The sequence below is a fragment of the Synchiropus splendidus genome, chromosome 6 (genome assembly GCF_027744825.2).
Source record: "Synchiropus splendidus isolate RoL2022-P1 chromosome 6, RoL_Sspl_1.0, whole genome shotgun sequence".
NCBI lineage: Eukaryota > Metazoa > Chordata > Actinopteri > Syngnathiformes > Callionymidae > Synchiropus > Synchiropus splendidus.
This window is the reverse complement of record NC_071339.1, coordinates 6,386,039-6,411,937: the sequence shown is the minus strand read 5'-3', so window position 1 is coordinate 6,411,937 and position 25,899 is coordinate 6,386,039. Positions and strand designations below refer to the sequence as shown.

Below are 25,899 nucleotides of genomic sequence, written 5' to 3'. Positions count from 1 at the left end.
GTGAGGTTATGAGCAGAAAGTGCCATCTAGTGGACTCTAAAAATGCGAACACTGTTTCATGAAGCCTCATCAACCCAGTGAGAGCTTGATATTTGTAAGCGTTTAAGATTTGTTGTTGGAAAAGCTATGGATGAGAAAGTTCAATTCCAAAAAGTATAAGCAATAATTTGTACCCCTTTTGTTTTGTCCAAAATAACTAAAATAAATGAGTTGTTCAATTTCAATCAGATGTTGCACAAAAAATAAATTCATTATTAATAAATAAAGTCATAATTCTGGAGGAAAAAGGGTTTCTGATAAATAATAATTCATTTGAGGGTAAACTCTTCTTGCATAAGAGCCATTTTGTCAAAATATGAACCACTATTGTCATTTTGGAAGTGGACGTTCTTGTCTTAAGTAATTTTAGCGGTTTAAAGGGCACCTCTTGTGTCTTCTACCTCACAGACGGGGCACGGAGAAACATGAAATGTCCCCCATTGTCACACCACCAAGCAGTGTAACCTTCATTTTCCAGGATTCACAAAACACACTCACACCTTGAGCTTCTTTAATGTCGCACAAAACTTAAATACAGTCAACTGGTGTGACACTTTCTCACCTCTATGTCGCGAGTTTCATGCATCCACAACAATATACATATATGCCCCACAGCCTTTTACGGAAAGAAGTAGCATCAGAATAGAACATGCCACCACGATAGAGACACATGTTGAACTGACACTGACGCACACACTTTGTTTTAAAGGCACAGCTCTATGGATACAGTCAAAGCCAGTACTGAAGGTGCTGATAACACTGCCACACTTACATGTACGTTGCTTGCGCCCTAAGACAGTATTTGGTACAGAGTGTCGGGGGTAGAACAAGGTGAACCAAATTGCATTGTCTTTCTAAAAACATACTGCCACACTGTTTAAATGCTCTTTTTTTTTTCAAAAGTGATTCGGAAGAGATCTTACTGTTTGGCATGTTGAGCTACGAAGCTACAACAAATGGGCTGATTCAAAGTAGCTTTAAGTTCTTGTGGTGTGTAGCAGCTATTTCTGGTGCCGTATGAGACACTCTGTACTCTTTGATCGCTTAGCTTTTTCACCTAAAACTGATGCTTAGTTGCTAGTACCTTAGCTAAACTTGCCTGGGAACTGAAGCGTATTGCCTTCATCTGTATGGCAAAGGTAAAGCAGCTGTTATTTAAACTTTAAAAGGACATTTATTCATGATGTGTACTTCACAAATTAGCGTCATATGCTGTCTTGTGCTGACTTTCCACTGACTTGCTGATGAGGTGTACACGTGTGACCCTCAAGCTCCAGCTCCGGGTCGACTGATGGTCAGCACCAGTCTGAAGCTCAGCGCTAGAAGTCCAGTCCCCAGCAGGTCCCCCAGAGCAGTGAGGTAAGGGATGGAGAAGTTGTCAGGGTCCAGGCCCTTCCGCCACAGCCATCTGACCACCAGAGCCGCCGCACTCAGCAGAATCACCACCTGGTTAGCGAACGCTCAGTTAGAGGTCGGGGACTCGTGTTTATTGTCGCTTGGATGTTGGACCTGAAGCACCGCGGCTGCTAGGTAGCAGGCGATGAAGGTGGCTGTCATGGCTGTGTGTCCGCCCTGCAGGAGGTGGATGGTGTAGAGGAAGAGGAGCTGACCGGGGACCACGAGGATGACCAGAACCCTGGCAGACTTCGAGTTCACATCTGTAGGTAGAAAAATGAAATCTTAGTTCTGACCCAGTTACATCTTTCCTATATTGCAATAATCACTTTTCCACCAATAGGGGCCGCCTATCTTTTGGCCCTTGCACTTCCTCCCACTGTCCCTCAGAGTCTTCTTTCAATAAGGATAAGATGGAATGACCTTGCTGCTGAAAAAAACTTCTGTACCCTCAGTCCTCTTGTTCTACTAGTTTGTTTTCAAACGTGCTTGTTCTCTGGAGGGCTTTTATCCTGATGAACTGAAAAAGCATTATTGATCGGTCAAAGTTTAAAATTCACAGGGATTGCACAGGATCTGATTTGGCCACATGATCTCAACAATTCTCATGTTGTTTTAAAGTGGCAGGTTAAATCTTCTGCGCCCTGCTCTCTTTATTATCTATTTATATGTGTCAACCTTTCTCTTACTCTTAATGTTTCCCATTATAGAAAAACTTTTTATTGCCTGCTGTCCAGCAGCTGCTCCCCGTGCTTATCTAGGTTCCTCCAGGCAACATGGTTCTTTAGTGACTCACCGTTGACCCTCTATGTGTGTGAGAGACAGAGGAAGTTGTCTAACAGCAGCCTGACTCCCTCCAACTTCATCTGCTTTAGCTCCCCACCCCATTGTAATAATAAATACCAGTATATAATGAAACAATATTGCAGGGTTGGTGAAACGGTGTCCTGATGTTCAGCGGCCAGTAGATAGCGTTGTTCTAGTCCCAACATTTTACAGCAGACAGCGCCATCTGGTGGCCTCTGAAAATCAGGACACTGTTTCATGAACCCTCATCTTCCCTTCATAGCTAATAAATAGCTTGATCTCCCATCACCTGAGGAGCAGAAGGTGTCGCAGGGTCCTGGGCAAGACGCTGCCATCTTCAGGGGGAGCGATCCAGGGACACTCCAGTAGTGAAGGTAGGTGGACATCCTGCTGGCCTGGATGGCCACCAGGTTCCCTCCAACACCTGCATGAACCCACAGTTTCAAAATAATACCTCAAGGTCAGATCATGAAAAGACAAGGTCGGCGATAAAACTTCAATATTTTTCACCTCAGAGCAATGTAGAGCGTCAGAATATAAAGGGCTAGATGATGTAAGAGCGTTCTTCATTGGCAACCAGGTTATTATCCAGAGCCAGCCATTCAAATGTGAAGGGATTGAATTAGATTATTGTCCAATATTGTGTCGTGGTATTGCGGGATGTTTGCAGCCCAGAGTGCAAGGAATAAGGCTGGGGTTTTCAGTCAGCAGTGCAGGACGGAACAGGAGTGAATTGATATGCTAATCCCAGCTCATTTCACTTCCTGAACAAGTGGTCACCGCTGGCAGAGACTCTGAAGAAGCACTGAAAGCTGACCATTGGCATTCTGATCCATTTGCTGCCTAATGTAAACACCACGGCAAATGATGGCTGAAAATCACATTTCAGTAGAGAAGAGTAGGTTAAACACCACAGGCATCTATTGTTAAACTCCATTCCACAATACCTTCCAGGAAAAGGTGAAGAAAGTTAGACTTACTGGACTTTTTTTTAACATTTTCCTATCATCACAGGGCTAGAAATATGTTCACAAAATGCACTAAAAGACAACATCAAAGAGAAGCTATAGCTCTTGATGTGGATATCAACTTTACACTGACTGGAAGGCGCTAGTTGGCGCAATAAGGTTGCTCTTTTAAAAATATGTTTTATTGTTGATGCAATGAAAAAAATAAAGACAGAAAAAGAAACAGGAAAAAAGTAAATAAAGTACAATTCTAACTAAAACTATGTCAGTGGGGAATATATAATTATATTATTTCACATTACATGACTTCATTTTTTTGTATTTCAAACATTTTCCCAGGCAATCAGGTTGCTTTAATGAGCTGAAACCTCAGGTGGTGAAAATGATGAAAAATCAGCAATACAATTTTCTTTTCTTTTTGAGAAAATATTTCATGAAAAAAAAAAAACTAAAATTCCCCAAATCTTTTTTTTTTTTTTAAATGTGTCTCATTGAGTGAATGATGATGATGATTATTATGGCAGCAATTACTTTTTGACTTTTGGAGGGTAAAAAAAATCAGAATTCAGATTTTTTTTTGTTACTATATATAGAGCTCCATGAGCTGTAATTCCCTTCATAGTAAATCGGTCCAGAATAGGAAACGAAAGTCAGCTCATTTACACCCATATTATGATTAAAAATAAAATAATAAACTACAATTATTGATAGCATTGAGCCTAATGGACCAGCAGGTGGCAGTAGCCACCTGCACTTTAACGTGTCCCCAAAGCAACTTCACTAGTGTCAGAGCAACTATTGAGTCTAACTCACCGTTGATGACTGGAGTGAACACTGCCATCCCTTCATAGTCTGGATTGCTGACACTCTTATCCAGAATCAAGCCCCCGATACTTGGAGGGAGAGGATCAGACTCACAGTTTCGACAGCATAAAATAGTTTTAAGGTCTCCTCTGACAGGAGTCTACCTGCTGATCGACATGGCGAGGATGACGGGCTGCCAGCCCGACTTGAGGACGGCTTTGATCGGCTGAGACTGGCAGGCGATCATGACCCAACCTGGAACAAGAAGCAGGAAGACGGTGCACATCAGAGGAGGCAGGAACCACCACTCTGCGAAAACAAGACAAGAACGTCTTCAGTCAGGTCATGGAGCAGCAGCCAGATCAAACTCAGTCACAAAAACTGCAACTAGAACTCAGCTTCTGCCAAACACAGAGAATCCGGATCATGAATTCAAACTTTGGCTCTGATGTTGTTTGCTGCTGTGACACTGTTGCAGAGCATCGTGGGGCCTGCGGTGTGTGGCGGCAGGTCTTTGCTGAGAAATGTAGTGGTTAGGAAGTGACACTGACCTTTGCAGACAAACAGCAGGCTGCTGATCCCGGCCAGCAGAGACAGGGTGATCAGGTCTCCCAGACTGGCCGCGATGGGTGTGGCGACGTTATCTGGGTTGATGCCCGCTTTTTTGGAGCCGATGATCACTGCCACCATCACCAGACCTGTCGGACAAGAAAAGTTAGACCAGAATACACCGCTGATGCGTCCTCTTTGTTCTGACCCAGGGACAGTGCTGCGATGAAAGCAGTGGCGACGCTGCTGGCACATAAAATGGCTGACTCAGCGATATCCACACTCCCTCTGGTGAGACCCCCGAGACCCACGGCTGCGATAGCAGCCAGGAATCCCACCACAGTGGCTTGGACCTGGAAGAATAGACACGATAAAACAACTTTTCTCTCGCACTCGGTTTCTCATCGTCACCTGAATGAGAGCCAGATTACAGCAGATCATTTTCCACTGCTGCTGAGGTTCATCCATCTGTCCAGTGTTAGCCTGCAGTAGCAAGGACGTGATCACGAGAGGGTCAATGCTTGCATGCCAACTGTGTGTCCGCTCACTGCTGTCGACAGCCTGGACGCCAAAGTCATCTCCAGATTCCCCTTCAGACCCACCAGAGCTGGCACCAGAATAAACACTTCAGAGATCTCCCGAAACACCGTCCAGTGCTGAAAGACAAGGTCAACACGGCTAACAGAAGCTGTCAATACTACATGTTTCTACCACCATGATCACCATTTCTGCACTGCTTTTAATTCACAGTTGGCTGTCACTGCTCACATCCAAGTATACCAAGTTACTTCTGGGCACCAGGGCAACTTCCCTTTCACCTCTCTAGTTTAATATAAGTATTTATGTTGTGTTGACAACAGCGCATGCACTTGGATGAGTGTCTAGGCAACATGACGTTTCAATGGCAGTGAAGCTTGCAATGGTGTCGAAGGTTCCTAACTGCAGCTCTTCTCAAACGGTGGTGGAATCTATCGTTTTCATCTCACTGTAAACGGCACCAAAGTAAACAAGGCTGGCACCAACACATGCGTCGACTTCAGCGTGTTGCACAGATGTTTGCCTTGCTTGTCACAGATGTTGCTTGTTGGCACATCAGACTTTTGAATGAAATGTTGACCCTCCAGCTACACTTCTTCACACTCCAAAATCATTTCTGGAGCTAGGATGAGGTCATACAGGGCTGGCGATCGTGAGCTCTGGATAGCTTCTTTAGACTAAACCGCCGAGAAGAGATGATCTCTGCATCATCATTGGATGTAAAAGTAAGTCCACTTGCCAGTCATCACTGTGTTACACCTTAGTAGTCGAACAGAAGTTGTTTTCATAGTGTTGACCATCACGTTCATTTACTGCTCAGGTTTATCTTTCTCCGCCCAAATGGGATTATTTTTCATTTTTTTATTTCTATTTGAACCTCCCTGGTTTGTCCACCTCTTTCATGCTGTTCTTTTTAGAGAGCTCCTTACTCATCTTAATCGGGGGTCCCTCTTGAGAATTGGCTCTCAGGTCTTTAAGGAAAAGGTGGATATGTATAATGAGGTCATGTGGCATAATAATGACACATAAAGACAAACATCTGGTATGACAAATGAAATTAGCAAGGAAAATAGGACTAGAATTTCCTACAACCAGAAGAGTGCAGTGTTGCTTTTTTCCTGAAGAAGACTTGTGTCAATTTCACTCAGAAATATTGTACTTTTGCTCCTTTATGCACAATTTTAAAGATCGCTCTTTACACAAAGCCCATATTCACAACATGAAGGCGCCACCAGTGTTTCTGGATTGTCCAAGACTGACACTGCACTGGTAACCGAGCACCCTCACATCCACTCTGAGTCCATGCTTTCCCTTGCAGAGATTACGAGCCACAGAGAACGACTGACTAAAACCGTCCAAAACTGTAACCTACAAAAACACGTGGCAGGAAACCGCATGCTTTATCACTTCAAATAGCCTTTAGTGTTAACGCTGGTTCTGAACTACTGCTTGATGCTCGAATGTTTTGATGAAAAGTGATTTTCAGTCATGATTTGTTGCCCTTATTTCAGTGTTCACAGTCACATCAAAGCAGTCAGGCAAGTGAACGACGGAGAGCAAGTGATTTGATGAAAGCAAAAGAAGGACAATAACATAACATGAGTTCGGTTCACTCCATACTTGCACCACATCCATGACCATCCCGGCTGCCACCATCCCCAGGCCGGACACCAGGTACGGCAGCAGCACCTGTGAGGCGATCCTCCATGAGCTCTCTGGTAGATGACCTCGAGGCGAGCGAGTCAGCCTGCAGGCGAAGCCCCTCAGTTTCTCCCCCTGGAATCTCAGCTCCAAATGCAGACGTGTCACCGCCATGACTGTTCCCAGCTAATGGCCACATGAAGCACTTCAGACGGTGGTCGGCAGTGATAAGGATTTTCCAGATTCCTCAGTGTCAGTGTCCGAGCTGAGTCACAGGAGCTTGTTTTGCGCTTCACTCCATTCTCTGTTTGGGTCCAGGAGCAGGTTCGGAAAGCTTGTAAAATTGGCACAACGTGTTGAACGTGTCAGTCCGGTGTCGGCAGAGCAACTTAAAAATACTTGACCAAGAAACAAGTGGCTGTAACACACACACAAAGATAGGGACACTTGACATCAGGTCTGTGATGCCTCTTCTGACACCCTGACAGACATCACACACACAAACACACAGGCTTGTTATCACGCCTCACTCTTGAGCAGCCGGGCCACCGAGGTGGAACGCTGGAAACCCGGCTTCTCTCTGTGTCTAAATAGGATCCAGGTCCTGTGGGACAAGGTGGTCCAGAAGGCGAGGAGCTTTTTCTCAGCTCGCATGTGTTTTCTCTCCTTCTCCTCCATCTCCCTCCACAGCTCTCGTTCCTTCTCCTCGCTGTGTTGGTGTCCTGGATGACCGGAGGAGCCGTGGAGCCCCTTCCTCATTTTGATCAAGGGATGCCCCTCCAGCCTGAAGTGGTGTCTGGGAAGCTCTGACTGTGAATCTGCTGAGGATATCCCTCTGAATCCAGGCATGGAGATGAAAGGCACGCAGCAAATGTCTGGCGTGTCCTCTGTCTTCACATCCCCGACGCTCAGATGATGCTGCAGTTCTGCACCGCTCTCTTTTGTTTCCTCTCTGAAGTGGTGGCAGTGAGTGGGTGACGCACTCTGTGCAGCAGCAGGTGCTGTACCTGTCACTGACACGTGGTGCTGCTGCTGCCCAGCAAGGACAGCGTGCGTCCTGCCAGAGGTCACCGCTCACAGCAGCTGTGCGTGTCACCGCATCCTGGAATCACGTCGTCGTATTGTGCCGCCTAGCGCTCTGAGAATGGGAGGGTGAAAATGCTGCGCACATCACAACAATGACTCAGCTGCCAAGTGTCCTTGAGACTTAACTTTGGGGTGTCCTCTGTTGCCCCTCCCTCCTCTATGTTGGGAGGCTGAAGCTGCAGAAGTTATCACATACAACAGTGTGCAGATCTGAGAGCTGATCTTCTGCATCCTTCGATTTAAATTTCTGCTCTGGCCTCTCTCCAAATGTAGCAGTAAATCAAGTCGGTGATGATTTACAGATTACACCTTAACAGAAGAGCTCGCCTCCAAGGTTTGGTCACGTATTACTTGATTATATTTCATTCAATTCACCTTGTGCTGTTGTGATACTGCATGAGTGAAATTAAAAAAGTTTTATAACAGGACATAAAGGATTCCAGCAGATGCCCTGTTACTCAGATTAGTACTGTCAAATCAGGTGGTACGGACTGGCAGGAGGTGATGTTGGTTAGATGAGGTATCATGAAACAGTATTGCAGGGTTGACAAAACAGTGTTCGAATTTTCAAAGGCCACTAGATGACAGTCATGGTTTAGAAAAGGTTTCATTGAATCAGGTGTTCAAGTCAGACATTTTACTGCAGACAGTGCCACCTGGTGGCCTCTGAAATCCAGATCTACCCACTGCCAGCAGGAGGGTTTGACCCTCTAAGGAAAGGTTATACTGGAACCATTGCATATTACTTTTAATTCAAGTCTGGTGATGGGTCAATGAGGTATCAAGAAATACTGTCCTAATTTTTTACTGACCATTAGATGGTGTTCTTGGTTTAGAAATTAAGTGAGGTTGATTTGAAATTACAGCTACATTGTTGACTAAAATTGACTGATAAACGGGTTCATTGGTTGACTAGTCGTGACATCATTGTTCTATCAGCAGATTCCAAAGTAGGAGGCTATGGGACAATGGTGACCGAAAACATTGAAAGTGTGGAACCATTTCACCAAGGACAGACAGAAACCATTCACACCATATTTGAGACATTAAGATTTCGATTTCCTTAATTCTCAAATGAAAGTCAAATGTTAAGTTTCAAAACACCCTTCAACACAACTCTACCCTATAGATAGATATTCCTTATTTACATCTGTCTACAGTTGTTCTATTTGCTACTGTCAACCCCCACTTGTTAGATGCCACATAGTCGACTTATCATAAAGGTAGTCACTGACTAGTTGAATCTCAAACTAATCATGAGTTGATTTACTGTCCAAAACCAAAGATCATACAGTGGTCAGGACATCTAGTGCCATCTGAACATTAGGACACTGTTCTATGAAAGCTCATTAACCTACTGTATCATTGGCTTTTTACATCCATCTGCCATTGGACAAACATTGGACCACATCCTTGCTAAAATTGAGCACCGCTTCACTCAACCATAAAACTTCCCTTTCACTCCCGCGTCACAGATCCTAATCCATTCCATCTGGCCTGCACTCTCTTCTTTACCTACCGAAATGGATTGAACTACAACCCGTTGACAGACACCCAGCTGTTGACTTCCAAATACCCCCAGGACAACTGAAATCGCCTTCTTCTCGAGTCACTGACCTGTGCCTGGTCCAGCAGCATGCCGGCAGTGACCATGCCCAGCCCTGCCAGCAGGTACGAGGGCAGCACCTGAAGGCAGATCCCCCTGGAGGACTCTCTGGAAGACGTGTGGAGCTTCTCGTCCTCCATGTCCGTCCAACATTCTGCAGCCATCCCAGTGTCTGCCAAGTGGGAGAGCCTACTTTGACCTGTGACGTGTCAGCGTGTCCTGGCACACATCTCGACTGCACGGATTCACGGGGAAAGTCAATACTGTTTCAGATAACTCGTGGAAAGAACCTGCAGCATGAATCGTCACTTTTATATTTGAACAACATTCTCCCTGCTCCCACAGCCACAACTGTAATTAGGCAGAGTTGAGTCTCGCGACTGGATGCTAAATTATAGATTCCAACTGACTGGGAAAACACTGTGTGGGCTCAGGAAGTGTCCCTCTCTGGATGTTTTCTCCTTTTTACAAACCCTTACAATGATCGGCGAGTTTTACAAGTCAAATAATATTGCTATGAAAGTCACATTTCCTTTCTCTTTCTCGTGATGTGAGCGTCAGCGGGCCATTTTCTTACCTACATATATACTGTCCTTGTGCTCCCTCTCCTTCTCTCCCTCGAGGCAAAACCCAGCAGGACCAGCTGGCACGTTACACTTTACAGTACATCTTGCTTTTGCTTCACTTAAAACGGCAGACTAACTTATCCGCAAGGACAAACCCCATCAAACTCTGTAACATGCACCGTCCAATTTTACAGTGAGGTGGAGGGATGTGTGAGTACAGGCAAGTAACTTTCTACATTTAACAAGCAAAAAAAAAAAAGTCAAAACCACACTCAAAAACATATTTTGACCTCAGAAATGTCTGCAGAGTGATGTGCCTCCTCCCAGAGTGGGTGGCATACAGAGTAAATATGCCAGATCACACTGGAATTAGCTATTTTATAAGCTACTAGTTATTTTATTAGTTCATTTTATGACTCCATCCCAGTCTTCTTTATCATTATCATACCAAAATATCATTTGACAGTCAGGTTACAGTATCTTCCAACGGAAAATGTTCTAATAAAATATGACGCTTTTCCTCCCCTAAACCTCTGATTCTACAATAAAATATTTCTTTCAAACTCATCCACTGAAACGCAGTCACGACGCCCCTATACGTCATTCCACGCTGGCAACGCGACGCAAGGCACCTCAGTGATGACGTAACTGCACCATTCACCACCGTCCAGCAGGAGGCGATCATCGGACAAACATCGGTTAATTTTACTTTGATTTCCGGTAGTTTATTAATCCGGACGCTGGATTGAATTTATACGGAACACCGAAACTTCAAGTTCAGCCTTCTCGACGGACTTTACTCCAACTTTTTGTGACAAAAAAGTCTTTCTTCATAGATTTAACATTTCAATCTTAAGGTGAGTCACCCTCTTTTGTATTGTGTGTGTCCGAGGCCTTCAGGTCTTCCTGGTTTGTGAGTTAGCAAAGACGTTATACGACAGTTAATTATGTTTTTTAACAACTATGCATTGTCCCTTGGCAACGATATAATGCTGAGCTGATGTTAATAGATGCAGTTAAATCCAAAATCCACGCGGTGTCGCTGTATCACCAGCAAAGAGATAAAGAAAAGTTGACGCAAATGTACTCAGTATTATACACGCAACCCTGAACAGGAGCGTGTATAACCACCTTTAAATAGACTGAGATTTATCTAATCTAATATAGCTTGAATTATAATATAAAAGTAAAAAATGTAAATAGATCAAACTGAGCATTAGAAGTAGACATGCCGGTCATGAATTCTCATGAACTAAGTGGAAACCGAAACAAACAGTAACAGAACGTCTTTGCATCGCGGTATAGCGAAACAGTGAGTGGCGCGTTTAAGTAATAACACGCATATTGAAATATTTAAAAAAAAAAAATAATAAATAAAAATCGTTTAGAAAACCCTCATTGCATAGTCTATCAATGCATTTTTAAATGTTTTTTTTTCCTAACTTGTAATCTAAAGTCCTTGTGTGAGCTGTTTCGCTTATGTTTAAATACTTGTTTTTATTTACAATGATTTTTTAAAAACAATATTAAGGTCTCCATGTGTGTACCTCAATGCGCCTAATCAAAGGAGAAATTCCATTTAGGTCCCATGACGGGTCTTTATCGGTCAACAAAAGAATCTGCTGACTTCGACAGTTCAGTCAAAGCAGCTCAATCCACCAAAGTCTGAGCAGCATATTAGTTCATCACTGACCGACATTCTTTATTGATTCGAGGCAAAGTAGAGTGACGCCAGAGTAGTTGTGCGAACTTGTTTGCTTGTTATTGTTTGCTTTGAGCCACAGAGAGCCCTTTGAGAGTCTTGTTGTTGGGACCCTTGCTAGTGGATGAGACTGCGGTGAGAACAGTGACGGCCTTTATGTCGGTATGTGATGAGGAACAATCGCTCAATCATTGCTCATCACGCTAAAAGTTTGCGAGACGTGCTTCCTCAACGGGAGGTTGATTTCTCTGAGTCACTGCAGCTCTATGGAAGCAATTGTAAAGTGAATTTCAGTCATCGAACGTTCGAGATGATGGAGCTCCCTCCTGTCCAGGAGCTGATGTCATGTTAGTGAAGGATCCGTCTGAAATATGCAACTCCAGATTTATTCATTTGTGACTATGTAAATCATGCATCTTCTCCAGGCTAGTTTGTTTTGCATTTAAACCTAAACAGTTTAGACGTGTGTGGGTGGAGCTGCAGTGTGAGTGAGATTAATGCAGCCCTGACATTGATGCCATAGTTAAGCTAGCAGTCACCTCATCCGGTCGGATGTGATGCTTTTGTTGCAAGTTTACTTCAGTTATTTTCTTCTTTTGGTAGCATGACGGACAATGCACTGACAAGTTCCGCCCATGACATGTTGATATCAATGTCAAAACACCAAATGATTAAGCAGAACGTCTTCACACGTCCTCTTGTTGGCCCCTTCCTCCCACTCCCCGCTGCAGGTTCCTGCTTCACTTGTGCTAGTTTTATTTCGACCAGAATGCGTAACTTGGCCCGCCATCTGTGTCGCCTCCCCTGCCGGTGGAGAGTGTGATTTACGCAAGTCGTGAGATCCACGAAATGATCTGCCAAACGTTTTCAAGCTGGTAGAGAGCAATGTTTTTGACCCAAATCCATTTTAAAACGTGTTGTTCACTTGTGATTTTGTTTTGGCTACATGTTAATTCACAAATGGGTTTTGAGTTTCAAATGTAGGTCAAACTCTGTTTTTTAACTTGTTTTTTTAATACTCTGCAAATTCAATTTTTATAAAAATCAGTAATGAAAGAGAGGGAATTTTTTTTTTCTGGTTGTTTTCATAGAAACTATTTGACGGTCCCAGAATGCCTGGTCAAAGGCCAAAATAATACAGAGAACATGCATGACAAGATAAGTAGGAAAAAATAAATTTCAATTTATTTTTCCAGAATTCCAGCCAGCGTCTTCCACTGATGCAAAGTCAGGACGCAAGATAAGCAACTGTGCCAAAATAAATAAATAATGGAATTTTGGGGGGTAAAAATGACAGAAAAGCGTCAGGAAGTTTCGTCTGAACGTTAGTAAGTATTATAGCATATAATGAGAAAATGTAATTTTTGTAATTGTTTAATATTGCATCTATCATATCATAAAAATCAAAGTAAATGATTTTAATAATGTAATTATAAATTAGATGTTATTTATACAAGTTTGTTATTAATAACACAGATTATATTTTTTTTTAAAAGGTAAGTGAATCATATGAGAAAATGAAATAACATTTTTATATTACTAGATAAAAATGTGCAACACTGAATAAATTGTAGAAAATGTTATATTAAAATAATTTGACTCAATAATCCTTTTATATCTCTGAGTTTACTGCTAATCTGCCTGAGTGATGTCTGTGTGTGGGTTTCCTCCAGTCAACATGCAGATGTTGTTTGAATAGTCCTTCAGTGTGAATGTGTGTGAGGTTGACCCTCTACATGTGCCACTCACATGGAACATGCTGTTGTTTTAGTGAGGACAACACTCAACAAAAGCACAGCAATTTGTTCAGCATCCTGACAGTCTTTCTTGAATCTTTCTCTATTACACTATTCTCGTATTTTAAAGGATAACAACACTGTGCCATGTTTAATGTCATCCAAAGCAATGGGTGTTAATGGGTGTCATTATTGTTTTGGAGTTTTATTTGGAGTTTAGCTTGTGTTTGTTTCTGTTAAAATGAAATTCATATGTGTCTGGTGTTTTGTGAGTGACCCATGAGACAAGACAAGGAGGTTCGATAGAAATTGAAAGGCTGTATTATACAGACAATAAATAGTGCTTACAAAGGGATTCTGTCTTGGTTCCAGTTGAAGAACATTGATACTGTCGATATGAAACTCATCATCATCAACTGGATCAGTGAGATTCAGAGGCAGGACGGGGATGTGACGACTGATACCGGAGTAGGACTGGTTGACCGGGTCACATGCACTGTTCCCCCATGTGGCAATGTCTGCCCACAAAGTCTTGTGTACGTAGAAACAAATCATGGGAAAGTCTTTGCTAGTCCAACACATCGATGCGCACCGTTGCTCCTGCTCCCCAGACCGGGTCACGTGAGAGTCGAGGAGATGTTCCACTGAGTAGACGCCGTGCTTGCTGAACGTGTCCTCTCGCAGCTCCATTTCCAGAGACATAGCCTCCAAGATTCGCTGCACCCAAATATCAGGACACCCACTGACTGTGGGCCAGACGCAAGAGGACTCCAGATGAGGCCTTCGCCGACACAACCACATGTGAGCAACTCTTCACAGAAGAAACCTTGCTTGCTATGGTCGGTGGAACCTGCAGAGAGAGAGCCAGAGGAGAGTCATCATTAGCCCTCGGGAGTGTCTCTGCTGGGTCGTCTGCAAGCACAATGTCAGGCACCTCTGAGTGCTGTAGCTTCAGGCGGCTTGACACAAGCGAACGTAAGCTAGACACACGTTTTCATTATAAGGAGCTGGGTGTGATTTTCCCCTGAAAGCAGCTAAATTTAGACTCGGTGTCAAAAGACCGTCGGGTAATGAACATTTGAGCGATTTTAGAAAGTCACGTTGACCCAGGTCGCTGTGTCTCCCAATAATTGGACAAATAAAACCGGGGTGGTGCTCGGGAAGGCCGGCGCTGACCTTGTCAGATGCTTGCTGGAAGAATGGACCTCCATCTCGGTGCTCTTGAACTCGTTCAGCTCTTTCCGTATCGCAGCCTGCGAGAGATGAGACAAAGGGCTGTTTTATTTCAAACCAGCGTCTGAACGTGACTTTCACCACTAATAACAGCTACATTCAGGAGAAAGAAAGTCGTGAGAGGAGCTTCACGTCACGTGTCACATTGCCATGCTGCAAACTGACTTTAGAAGTTGTCCTCTAAATCACTGTGTGGGATAAACATATCACGTTTCATCAAGCTTTTCCTTCCTCTAATTTATCTTTAATGCTCTTAGTTTTAAGCTTTTGTCTGCTGTGCTCCGCTGATAATGTCTTTTAAACATAAATGCATGTCATTTTTACTCAGGAAATGGCTTTTTAGCTTCTTTTTGAAGCAGAAAACTCATTGCTAAATTTGTCACAGTTATTTTCTGTATTCACTTATGTTATTTATTGGGCTCATTTGTCTATTTTTGTACAAATCAATAAGTGGCCGTGTAGTGTGCAAATGCTGTTCATTCATGACGATTGGTCACATTTTTCAGTCTCTGTCTAAGCACCAAGAAAAGCCAGAACAACAGAACCAAAGCGGAAAGCACTATGTTTGTCCACAGTAAATATGCCACAAAATATTGAAAATAAGGTTGATAATATGATCACATAAAAATGCATGTAATTCCTTAAAGATTAAGAATAACTACAGCTGATGTAGCAACACAGACACCATTGTCTGTCACCAATACATAATAAACAAGAAAAAATGGTTACAGTTTTGAGACCTAACAAAAAACTACAAACCTAATAATGAATCACATCCATCAAAAATCTCATCGGAACATCCCCACATTAGCTCTGATTTACTCATTTCTGTCCTGAGTATCTTCAACTCTGCCACTTCTGACTCTGCTTCCTGTCTTTTTGTCCGAGCCTCTGAACCCGTCCATCAGGCCACTGTCCTATAAAGCCTCCCTTTCACTCTTGCTGCTTCTCCGACGTCACAGATTCCTCCTGACATTCATCTCCACTCTTCACCTCCTTCGCTCTCCGTTCATGACTTGAAACTCTTGCGGCTGTAGTGTGAAAACTGCTGCAAGAAGATGGTTTTTACACCAATATATGACTCAAAATACAGGGTTACATTACACTAGATAAACCTCCGTACACACACCATGTAAGTCTGTCAATGAAGAGCTGCTCAGGGTTGTTGAAGTCTCATGAGGGGGTTAGACAAGTGCTTAAAAGGGCTGATACCCCCCGTCTCCCACCTTACACTGACTCAGAGGTTTCAGGGTGGACACGCTTCAATCTTCCCAGAGTTAATTAGACCCAGCCGCGGCTGACTTACAATACAATCCCTGAGCAAGCACAGCACGATTGTGTGAGCGTGTTGAAGCTTAAAAGCGCCAGGCTGCGTGTGTTTGCGGACCTTGTCAGCAGCCGACAGTCTGGTCCAGGGCTTGTCAGCTCTCCTGTCATAGTCCTGAGCTTTGGCCACTTCCACGTAGTCGCTGAAGCGGATGAGAATCTTTCTGTCCCGCAGCTCGTCCACCGTCGGCCGCTGGTTTAGCTGGTAGCACAGACACAGAAACCTCAGTATCATGACTTAAAAAAAAACAACTTGACGTTCTTACTTTACGGTTCAGCCTCTGTTTAATTTCCCGCCGCTCCTCTTGCTCCGTCTGATCATTTCTCTCTGTAAGGTACAAATGAATTTTAGCCAAAAGACAAATCATCTAAATTTCCTTTCAACATCTATTACTGCAGTCCGGGATTATTTTGACATCAATAGACTCTCTCTGTCACATGACCCGTCTCTCAATATTGGCCAATTACTTGACTGATGACTGATGACTCGTGGATTTCATTATATGGTCCCCAATTGAAAACATTAAACCTACGAACACTTGAACAGCTCTAAGGTCTTCTGGTTCCAGCCTCCTAAAATTAGAACTGAAACCTCTGAAGAGGTTGTTCACTTTTGTGGAATGACCTTCCACTGGAGACGCAAGAATTTATCATCTGGTATATATGACACCATATTTTCCATTTTAAAGTGTATATGTTGCGATTTAAATGTACATTTTTCTTTTTTAAATATTTACAGTATTTTTGTAACCCATAGTTTGACTTGCATTCTACTTAAAAATATTGATTTTCTTATGTGGCGGCTATGAATTGGAATTTATCGGAACTTATTTTTTCTAATCCTTAAAGAACAGTGCAGATATAATGTTGCGTTCATGTGCCCTGACATCGCAGTTGTGTAAGACTGAGTCTGTCTGAGATTGATAAATCCAGTCACCGAATCAACTGATGTGGTCACTGGTTGTAAGAGTCATGAGACGTGTGTGAATAGCACAGCTAATAGTTGGATCAATACTCATGATAGAACCAAGTGAGTCGGCTGCGTTGTGTGTTGTGCACATTTCGGCTTTTGTTTTTCTCTGAGGTGAGGGTTTGTTCTTCCACATTAAAAAGTAATAAAAAACGTAATTATGTGTATTAAAATAGTCGTGATTTTGAAGTTTGCAAGCCACATTCGCAGACCTACATTCAATTAAAACCTACTGGTCACGGCGATCCTATATGAACCATTGAGAGACACTTGGGTCAGATGTCTGTTGCCAACAGGTGAGAGAGGGTCCTGGGCAGCTGCTCACTGTTGGACCCTCACACTGACAGACGGAGGTCCGAAATGTGACACTTCATTGCTCAAATAGTTTCATTGTTGGTTAGGCATTCATGGAGAGCAGGGTAGGAGCCTGGACGCACGTTTGAATCCAACAATGAAGACTATTAGACCCATCTTTTTTGTACATAAAACACATATTTTAACACCTTATTTATGAAATGATTTAGTTATTGTTTTAAACCAAAAAAATGCATATTTTAATTTAATCAATATAATTCTCCTTCAGAGGAATAAGATCAAAATAGCGTTGTATTAAATTGTCTTTGGTATATAAAAATGGTCACAGAGTTTACTTTTGAAACTTCTGAATCCCTGCGCATGTAACTTACGCTTGAGGATGTTGCGGCTCTCCAGCTCCTCCACCGCGGGTCTCTGGCTCAGTCTCCTACGGAAGAACACCAGAATTACGTTCTGGACCATCGTGCCCCCGAAACCACCGCGGGGGGGTTACTTGTCCAGTCCTCTCCTAGCAGCACGGTTGTTCAGCTCGGTGTGCTGAGCTCCGAGAAGCCCACTCAACAGGCACCGCGGTCCACCTCCACCCGCGCGTAAAACTCCACATCAGGGACAAATTCCACGAGCGCCGAAAATCCTGCTCACAACACACACAACATCTACGGGGAAAGTTGAACGTGTGCTCGGCTGGATGCTGCACTCCGGACTCGAGTGGGAGTGGAGAAGAGAGAGAGGACATGCAGAGGGAGGAGTGGAGGGTGGAGGAAGAGGAGGAGGAGGAGGGGATCCCCGATGTGCGTACACACATGCGCGCCGTCTATATGTCTTTCACACTCACAAGTTACAAATCTGCAGCCAGCCTTCAACCATTTTAATGGATGAGATTGATGTGAAACATGGTCTCATACTTTTAATGAATTGAACAAAATAAAATAAAGGTGCAACCTAAATCTCCCATATCATGGGACAAACTGAATGACATTTCATTGTCTATACAACAAGACAACATGATCAACTACCAAGTGGAACAGTGGAACAAAGGTACAGTCAGTAATATTCTGAGCTGAGACTGTAATACACTGACTAGTTGAATAGAGTCATTATTTGATAGTGTATATGCAACAAATGATGTCTTTGTTATTTACTCAATACTTTTTTGGAAAAATGTTAACAAAAATAACACTATTCCAAAGAGGAATAGCACAGATTTTACTTATTTTTTCCATTGAATTATATTGGATTAATGCATTCAGGAGGTGAAGGGAAATGCACTTTTCATTCAGCTCAGCATGAATTGGATCCTTCCAGCTGAATACAGCGAAGTAGTCGCTGGATCCAATTCATTCATGAGTGACCTCCAAACCCATGCTCTGTTTACCGCTGGAATATAATGGAATCATGCTTCTTTGAGACAATTGCAAATTGACACGTGAACACCAGGCGGTTTCCGTTGCCAGGTAACGTCGATTTATTCGCCTCCCGTGACGTCCGACAGCATGGCCCTAGAGTGGCGGCACGTGTTCCGCCCACTATTTTTACATTAAATCAGAAATGTGAGGGATTTGTTCAGGGACTGTGAATGAAAAAAAGCTACAACGGTCAGTCAATGCTGGGCAAAAATGACTTTTTGTTCATGGTTTAATATTAAGTGAACTGAATCCTGACTTGTTCTGTCGTGTACAAGGAGATGGCAGATCAAGGGAGCATCCAAGATAAGAGGATGAATGAATGAATGTAGCTTTGTTCAAAATTCAGTCTTAAAATACGTTCTGATTTGGATAGATTAACGGATCGATGTCAGGAAAGTTCACCAAGTTCCACTTCGTCGTTTGACACGCTGAATAAGTAGCGGGTTTGACAGTGAGGAGGAACACTGCGTCCCTCTCGGAGCATCGCAACCTCCGAAATCTTAGGTGGACAGACAGTTTTCTGTCTGACAGCTGGCATCATCTAATGATGGTCATCATTACCGAATGTTCCCTGCTCGTGCCCAGTATAGTTTCTGGCCCTTTACCAGCACCAACTGTTGCCACCCAAATGTAGACAGAGAAATTAACATGATTTTTCTTGCACATAAACGGTGTGACCGTCACTCCTATGGAAGCGTTGATTTTTAAACCATATTTATCTTCTGGACTCCTTTTGGATTTTGGCAGATGCTCAGAAGGAGTTCAGAAATGTGAAACTTTCATTATTTTATTGTTGGTCAGAATCACCTGCGTATCAGTTCAGCAGTAAGTTCAGGCTTATTATGACAGTTTTAAAGACGACCTCTCATGTTCAGAGATTATCTGTTACTTCATTGAGGCCTTGGAATGTTGGCAATAAGAGCAGGAGAGCAACACACAACAAATGGTAATCCCACTTGGGATTCAAACCAGTGGTCAGGCTTCTTTGGCGTGTGTGGTATGTAACATCTTGACCCTTCACTTTGTTAAACCGGAAACCCCTTGGTAACTGATCGGGCCACCGTTTTTCAAGACTTTCCAATGTTGTATTTCACCACGGTAACCGCTCATCACAAAGTCAACCAAAGTCACGCCCATATTTGTATTTCACAAACTAGCTAGAGACTAATGGAGACGTCTAGAAGTCCCATGGGATGTTTCAGACGCAAATAAAAGTGTAGTTATTTAGTTACAGCGGACAAGTGACATGAGCCTCCCAGCACAATGTCAGCATTGTGGCTGCACCATAAATCACCAGTCAGATTTATAATAGCATAATAAGACCCCAGCAGAGTGGGGGCTGTGGCTTCAGCTGTGACCGGGACCACTGAGGGCTTATACAACACAACCACAGTCATGCAAGTATTGAAAGCTACGGCTGGTCAATGTGCCAAATGGAGCAGAGCAGCAGTCGGACGTGCGGTCTACTGCAGAAAACATTCAGGTCAAAAGCTCTTGCCTCACTTCCCGCAGTTAATGAACTCTGCTGAGTCGTACACTGACCTCAACCTCAAGTGCTACACGAGTCTGTCGGCGGGATTCACAGTTGACATCAAAGCAGCACAGACAAAACCCAAAGTGAAAGGAGAGATGAGATATTTTTCTATTCAGTTTGTATGTGAGCTCAGTGTCAAGGCCTGAAGTGAGCGCTGTTTGAAGGATCCTGAACCTTGGCAGGCTATACAGAGAATCAAGTCAGACAAGCTCACATTTCTAATCCTGAGTGACTGTTGAAATTTCAATGACAGTCATGAAGGATAACCTCTTAAAACCTAGATGATATAAGCTCCTTACTGCAACCGTTTTGTATTAAGTTGCCGATCTTTTTATGGCTGACTCGAGCTACTGTTATCCTGGCCGGGTTTTCAATATCAGTGAGAAGCCATTTCAGGCAGGTCTTGCAACAGGTTCCGACCTCTTTTCTAACCCTGTCCTAATATTTAGACTTTTTTTACACCTGCCTTAATGACGTTTGTGACATCAACAGTCCACGACTACCTCACATTGTGGGCAAATGAAAATACAAAGTGATGCTAGAGTTGGTGGCCATCCCACCACGTAAACAATAATAACCCGCGCCATGACAAAATCACCAAACACTCAAGAGTGAGTCAGAGTGTTTTGCCAAACGACCCCGTCAGGCCTTGAGTCACATCCTCCTGCAGCAGAATGAGCTTCGCAAATCCTCACCCACTCGGCTTGGTCGGGGCTCCAAGTCCTTTGTTTGCAGTGGAACTCAACAGGCTTGTCAAAGCAATGAGTTGCCTGCAATAGCACGGGCTGATGGGAATGTCAGGCCGTGAACAGTGGACGACAGAGGGGTGAGTCAGACACCACCAGCCAGACCTGCTCCTGACCACTGAGGTGTGTCCTAATCCCCTCGCTTTCCCCTCTGTGACATGGCCCGGGGACGGGAGAGCCGCGGCTAAGTGTGGAGCTGGAATGAGCCTTGGAAAAGACAGAGTGGAGGCACGTTTGTATGGATTGTATGCAGTGGATTTTATCGAGGATTATTACTTTCTTTTTCATTTTTGGTAACGTTGCCCTCACTTCCCCAGCTCCCCCTTTTCCCACCCCCCTGCTTGGAACACTACATGGGAAGGAAAACATTTTGTACTCCATACAGCACAGAGGGCGGCCTGTGGTGTCAGCATAGGACGGTAGAAGTCCACTTTCCCAACGTCAATCTGTTATGCCCTGTGGCCGAGGATGGGTTGCTAACACGCACCAGTCTCAGAGGTGACAATCCAGGACTAATCGCAGAACAGTAGTTTGTGATAATCTTCTCTCACCCATCTTCACTCTGCACACACAAACCTTTCTAGCCTTTCACTGGAAGGTTCTCTGAACTATCAGCACCAGGTGAACGTGACCTGCTCAAAGACTCGGACATCAAATGAATCAATCAACCTTTATCTGTTTGTTTGTCTCAGTGGTTTTGCCCTTTGGGTCGGGTCCACAGGGTGAGGCACGGATTACCCGCTGAGATTCCTGTGCAGAGGAGGGTATTTCAAATACAAGTGTCATAGATCTAAGAACCCCAACTTGGGTAACTGCACGTGGATTTCACACCAGACATGTCCATGTGACAGTCCATGACTAATTTTCACACCGGGTCTCCTAACTTAAGGGACTTAAAACGGCTTGGCTCGTGTTGAGTGAAAGCCTTCTTTGACACGATAACACGTAGGGCAGAACAATTCATCGTATTCTGATTCTGAAACTGAAATTTCAGACATCACGATCATGTGATCTTCAAAGCCACGTTTTGTCACTGTCCTAACGCTTGGCCTTGAAATTAAGAAAAGCATGAGGAACATCCAGAGACACCGAAAGGATTCACATGGTATTTTCCCGGAGCCCTCCATCAGTCCGACATTGCCCAAAAGCGAAATGTAAAGAGGATAGAACAAGAGAGTCAAGTGGGTGCTGATATTTGTGACATTCCAATTAAAGGGTTCCTTCAACCCGATGCCAAAAAAAAATCGTATCACGGTAATTGCTGCGTTCAGGACAGAGTTAGTGTGTTGAGGTGGCAGCATATAATTTGAAGATTTCGCCTCCTGCCATGTAAGTGCAGGCTTCAGCAGCAGGCACTGTCTTACAACATCCTCCACTGACAGTCCTGGACGCGTGACATACAGATCGGAAAAAGATATTTCAAGCACAAAGACGGTCTCTTCGCAAATGCTTTATTAATTCAAAACAATGAGTTTTAACATAAATTGTCACTTTCGTCTCCGTAATGCGACAAGATATTTATAAATGTCGGTGCACATTCTGACCTTGGAAGTTTAAGCTGACAGTGATAAGTAACGTTTCGGCCAAGGTAGTACAGAACTCAGAATCTCAATAAATTTTAAACACAGTCTTGTCGAAATACACTGCAATTCTACTCAATATGTTCGTTTAAGGGCATTTTGCAGCATATCTGGTTCAACAAATGTGTATATTTTAATGTTTTATTACAGTGTTTGGTTACACCTGCTTTAAATAAATACCAAAATACAGATTTAAATGGCATGAAAAAGTATCATTTTTGAGCTTCAATCTCTTCTGTTTCCAAAGTAACAAAGCGGAATCTGATTCTCTGCACTATTAAGCAGCAAATACGCTTCAGTTCACAAAACACTACCTTTTCTGGGTCAAAAACACACACACGCACCCAAACACTTGTTATATAAATGTTTTTGAAGCATCATAGTTCTACTCCTCCAGCCAGCGTCCAAATATCTGAGAGTCGTACAGTCAAGTGGCACTAGTTGTGTTGATTATGATTTTGTGTAGGTGATCTGAGATCATTTCTCATCCTCCTTGGGTTTGGATTTAGGGATGGCGTCAGACTACACATGAATTTTTCATCCATGCTGAAATGGATCAGGGATATCTGGATGTAAGTGCACTAGGAATAACAAGCTTTGATCCGTCGACCTTGGTTTTTAGAAAGCCACCACTGGTTACTCCACAATGCATATGAAGAAGCAGTCGCACAAGGTCAATAGACTTGGAAAATGACGTTGCAGTCTGCTATCTTGTTCTTCACACCTGTCTTTTTCATTTTCCTACCGTGTCTGCACTCTCTTCTTCACCTCCTTTGATTTCTAGCCAATATTCTAGGTGATTTTCCTCAAACACTTAAATGTTCAGAGCTATATCAGCAAAAGTCAGTGTGTGTGTGTGTCTATCAGTACAAGTCTCTAGTCAGCAAAAACACACAAGTTCGCCTGTTTTGTTGTGTGTTATATGTAGTCCAGTCAGTGGAGTCTTAGCTACAGGCAAATACCAACGGCAGCACAGGGAGATTACAGAGTGACAGCAGTCAACATTTGGCCCTCTCACCAAACTCAGCCATGGTGGGTGTGTAGCAGTGGGCGGGGTTATTTACAGCAGCTCTTGAGAACAGCTGCCGCTACTGACCTGGTTCACCAAGTAAATGGTGGAGTCAGCAAAAATGTTCTATTTGTATGCAACAGTTGATTTCTTGACCGATTGTATTAACAAAAACAGCAAAGTTACTTTAATTACTTGACTCATTATTATAGCATGGTTTCTAGCGCCACATTTGAAAACATATAGCTGTGGAGCTGATATGTCGATCTGACAAGTTTTCTCCAAAATAAAACAATTTGTGTCTTCAAGTAAGGTTCACACTGTAAATGTATAATTTTCCATTCGTTTTTTACGCTTGTGGAAGGAGTTTGAAGTTGTTTTTAGTGTAACTTGTGTGCCAACTACTAAGCTAGTCCAGGATGAGCAACCAAATTGCAAACCACCCGAAGTGAGACTTGTATTTTTGTCTAGCACTAGTTCACTCTGGTGTTTTTTTTTACCTTGTTCCCAATTCCATTGTAGGCATTTCAAAGTTCAGAGTTCAAGAAACTGATATACAGTAATACCGTGGTTGGGGGCAGATTTGGGATCTTCTTTAGAGTTTTATTACATTTATTTTATTTTTACTTTTATTCATGACGTACCGTTTTTTTCAATTTTCTCAGCATTTTTTTACATTTTTTTTCTTTAGTAAATTTGTTCAGCTTGACTTGGACCTGGCTCTGCTCCTGGTTGGAATTTTCAATGACAATGATCTTTGTGCTGATCACATAGTTTTATGTCATTTCACGTACGGTTATTGTACACAAATGAAATCAGTAATCACAGTAATGAATCTGTTGTATTCCTTGAATGGGCCCGGGAGCCATTTGTACTGAAAAAGGTGGGTCCTGTGATCAAAAAGATTCAGAACCCATGGACGAGTCATTACAGCCCAAAATCCATCAGAGGCTCAGAGTAGGCAGTAGAGCCAGAAGAAGCAATAAGGAGGCAATAAGGAAATCTAGTGAGGTTGCAACAGCAGCAGGAAACCTCACGCTGAAGCGCCACCTCACATTTACTTGCACTAATTTCGACAACGGTCCTGCTAAATAAAAGGTCAATTGACTTGATATTTAGAAAACTGCCAAATTACAGAGGAGGTGCCCACATAAAGGGCTTATGACTCTGAATCTGCGGTGTTAGTCAGAAACTGTTAGATGGAAACTATCTGTGGAAAACAGCAGTGCGACAAAGCACAGCGTGTGAGATGATGTATATCATCGAAGTTTCCGAGTCGACTTGGTGTGGGAGCACAAATGCTGACGGTTCAATCAGAGGGGAACGTGGGTGAGCAAATGCAATCGTCCCATCAGCAGACTGTGGCCTGTGACGTCGGCAGGACATCGATTACAGCTGCTGCTGCAGTATTTCAGCATCAGGAGCTAAATTTAGAAAGAGAGGGTTCCCTTCTCCTGTCGTGGACCGGTCCACTGCTACACAGTCTGCTGCCGCAGGGATAAAGCCATTCAGTGCAACAGTGGAAAACACCGCATGAGTTATATCACATACAGAGCTGTGACGGAGGGGTTGGAGGTTTATGTCCTCCTTGTTTGTATGTTTGCTGTGTGCTTGCGTGGGTTTCATCCTGGCACTCTGGTTTCCTCTCACAGTACAAATACACTCGGGTTAATTGGTGGTTAATTGTATGTAGGTGGGAGAGGCTTTATCTACAGGGCCATTTAAGGGAATACGTGGGAGAAAATGAATGAATAAAGAGAAATTTTAAGACATTTTCAAGATCTTGAATAACGTCTCTAAAGCATTAAACGATGCTGAAGAGCTACGTTCTCGTACAGTAAGTCAGGTATTTTGATCAAATACATTCCTTAAATGAGGAAGTATCATCAGAATTTTTACAGTCTCCTGATCGATATGATTCATCTCAAAACACACGATGCAGTCAGAAGAGAACACAGTCGGAAAACAAAATGAAACTATTGTTCATCACCTGTGTAACCATGGCTACCACTCTCCTCATCGGCCACACAAATATTGCAGTATGAAATCCAGCTTGTAAGTTATTTAGTCTTTTATAACTGAAATTTGATTTGAACAAAATAGCATTTTCTCTCTCCAACCATCATTCTATGGCCAGGTGTGAAGAACAACGATATGAAAACTCTTATGTGGTACATCATGACACCCAGTTTCAGACCTTACTTTTTTAATTTACGAAGGAAAATAGATCTTCATATATAAGCTGCACCGGTCTATAAGCTGCGGGTGCTGTGGTGCTGTCTGAACAGTCAATGGTGCACCCGGATTAAAAATGCATGAGGATCACCTCTAAACATGCCGCTCT

General features: G+C 43.2%; 3 protein-coding genes across 8 annotated transcripts in view; 1 reads left to right on the top strand and 2 right to left on the bottom strand.

The window, feature by feature from the left end:
• Positions 1–554: 554 nt before the first annotated feature.
• Positions 555–7,847, bottom strand: LOC128760420 (solute carrier family 41 member 1-like). 2 transcript variants are annotated; one of them, XM_053867826.1, is made up of 10 exons: positions 6,720–7,847; positions 5,111–5,218; positions 4,974–5,045; positions 4,771–4,915; positions 4,565–4,711; positions 4,178–4,322; positions 4,023–4,102; positions 2,531–2,665; positions 1,549–1,697; positions 555–1,485 (listed from the first exon to the last, which is right to left on the bottom strand). In XM_053867826.1, exons 1-10 carry the CDS (start codon positions 6,912–6,914, stop codon positions 1,306–1,308), a joined length of 1,356 nt encoding a protein of 451 aa, XP_053723801.1. In that variant the 5' UTR covers positions 6,915–7,847; the 3' UTR covers positions 555–1,305. The 2 variants fall into 2 exon arrangements, with proteins under 2 accessions (XP_053723801.1, XP_053723802.1); XM_053867827.1 differs by having other exon boundaries at positions 6,789–7,847.
• A 2,874-nt stretch (positions 7,848–10,721) lies between these two features.
• The window catches only part of LOC128760025 (deleted in malignant brain tumors 1 protein-like), a 67,147-nt gene continuing 51,969 nt past the window's right edge, over positions 10,722–25,899 (top strand). The window contains exon 1 of the mRNA XM_053866913.1: positions 10,722–10,855. The gene's annotated coding sequence lies outside the window, so the exon portion shown is untranslated. The remainder of the gene's footprint in view (positions 10,856–25,899) is intronic.
• The window catches only part of phactr3b (phosphatase and actin regulator 3b), a 34,439-nt gene continuing 22,281 nt past the window's right edge, over positions 13,742–25,899 (bottom strand). For all 5 annotated transcript variants that reach the window (XM_053866916.1, XM_053866920.1, XM_053866917.1 and 2 more), the window contains 5 exons: positions 17,652–17,707; positions 16,262–16,323; positions 16,057–16,197; positions 14,613–14,689; positions 13,742–14,286 (listed from right to left, as the gene is read on the bottom strand). In XM_053866916.1, the coding sequence (XP_053722891.1) occupies positions 14,271–14,286; positions 14,613–14,689; positions 16,057–16,197; positions 16,262–16,323; positions 17,652–17,707 (352 nt within the window). In that variant the 3' untranslated portion in view covers positions 13,742–14,270. The remainder of the gene's footprint in view (positions 14,287–14,612; positions 14,690–16,056; positions 16,198–16,261; positions 16,324–17,651; positions 17,708–25,899) is intronic.

Bases quoted from the DNA above. Each gene is read 5' to 3' on its own strand.
- LOC128760420 (XM_053867826.1), bottom strand. From the start codon at position 6,914: ATGGCGGTGACACGTCTGCATTTGGAGCTGAGATTCCAGGGGGAGAAA. The intron at 4,323-4,564 runs GTCAGTGTCACT...TTGTTTTCGCAG, and splicing joins CCTGCTGTTTGTCTGCAAAG to AGTGGTGGTTCCTGCCTCCT. The intron at 1,486-1,548 runs GTCCAACATCCA...TTCGCTAACCAG, and splicing joins TAGCAGCCGCGGTGCTTCAG to GTGGTGATTCTGCTGAGTGC.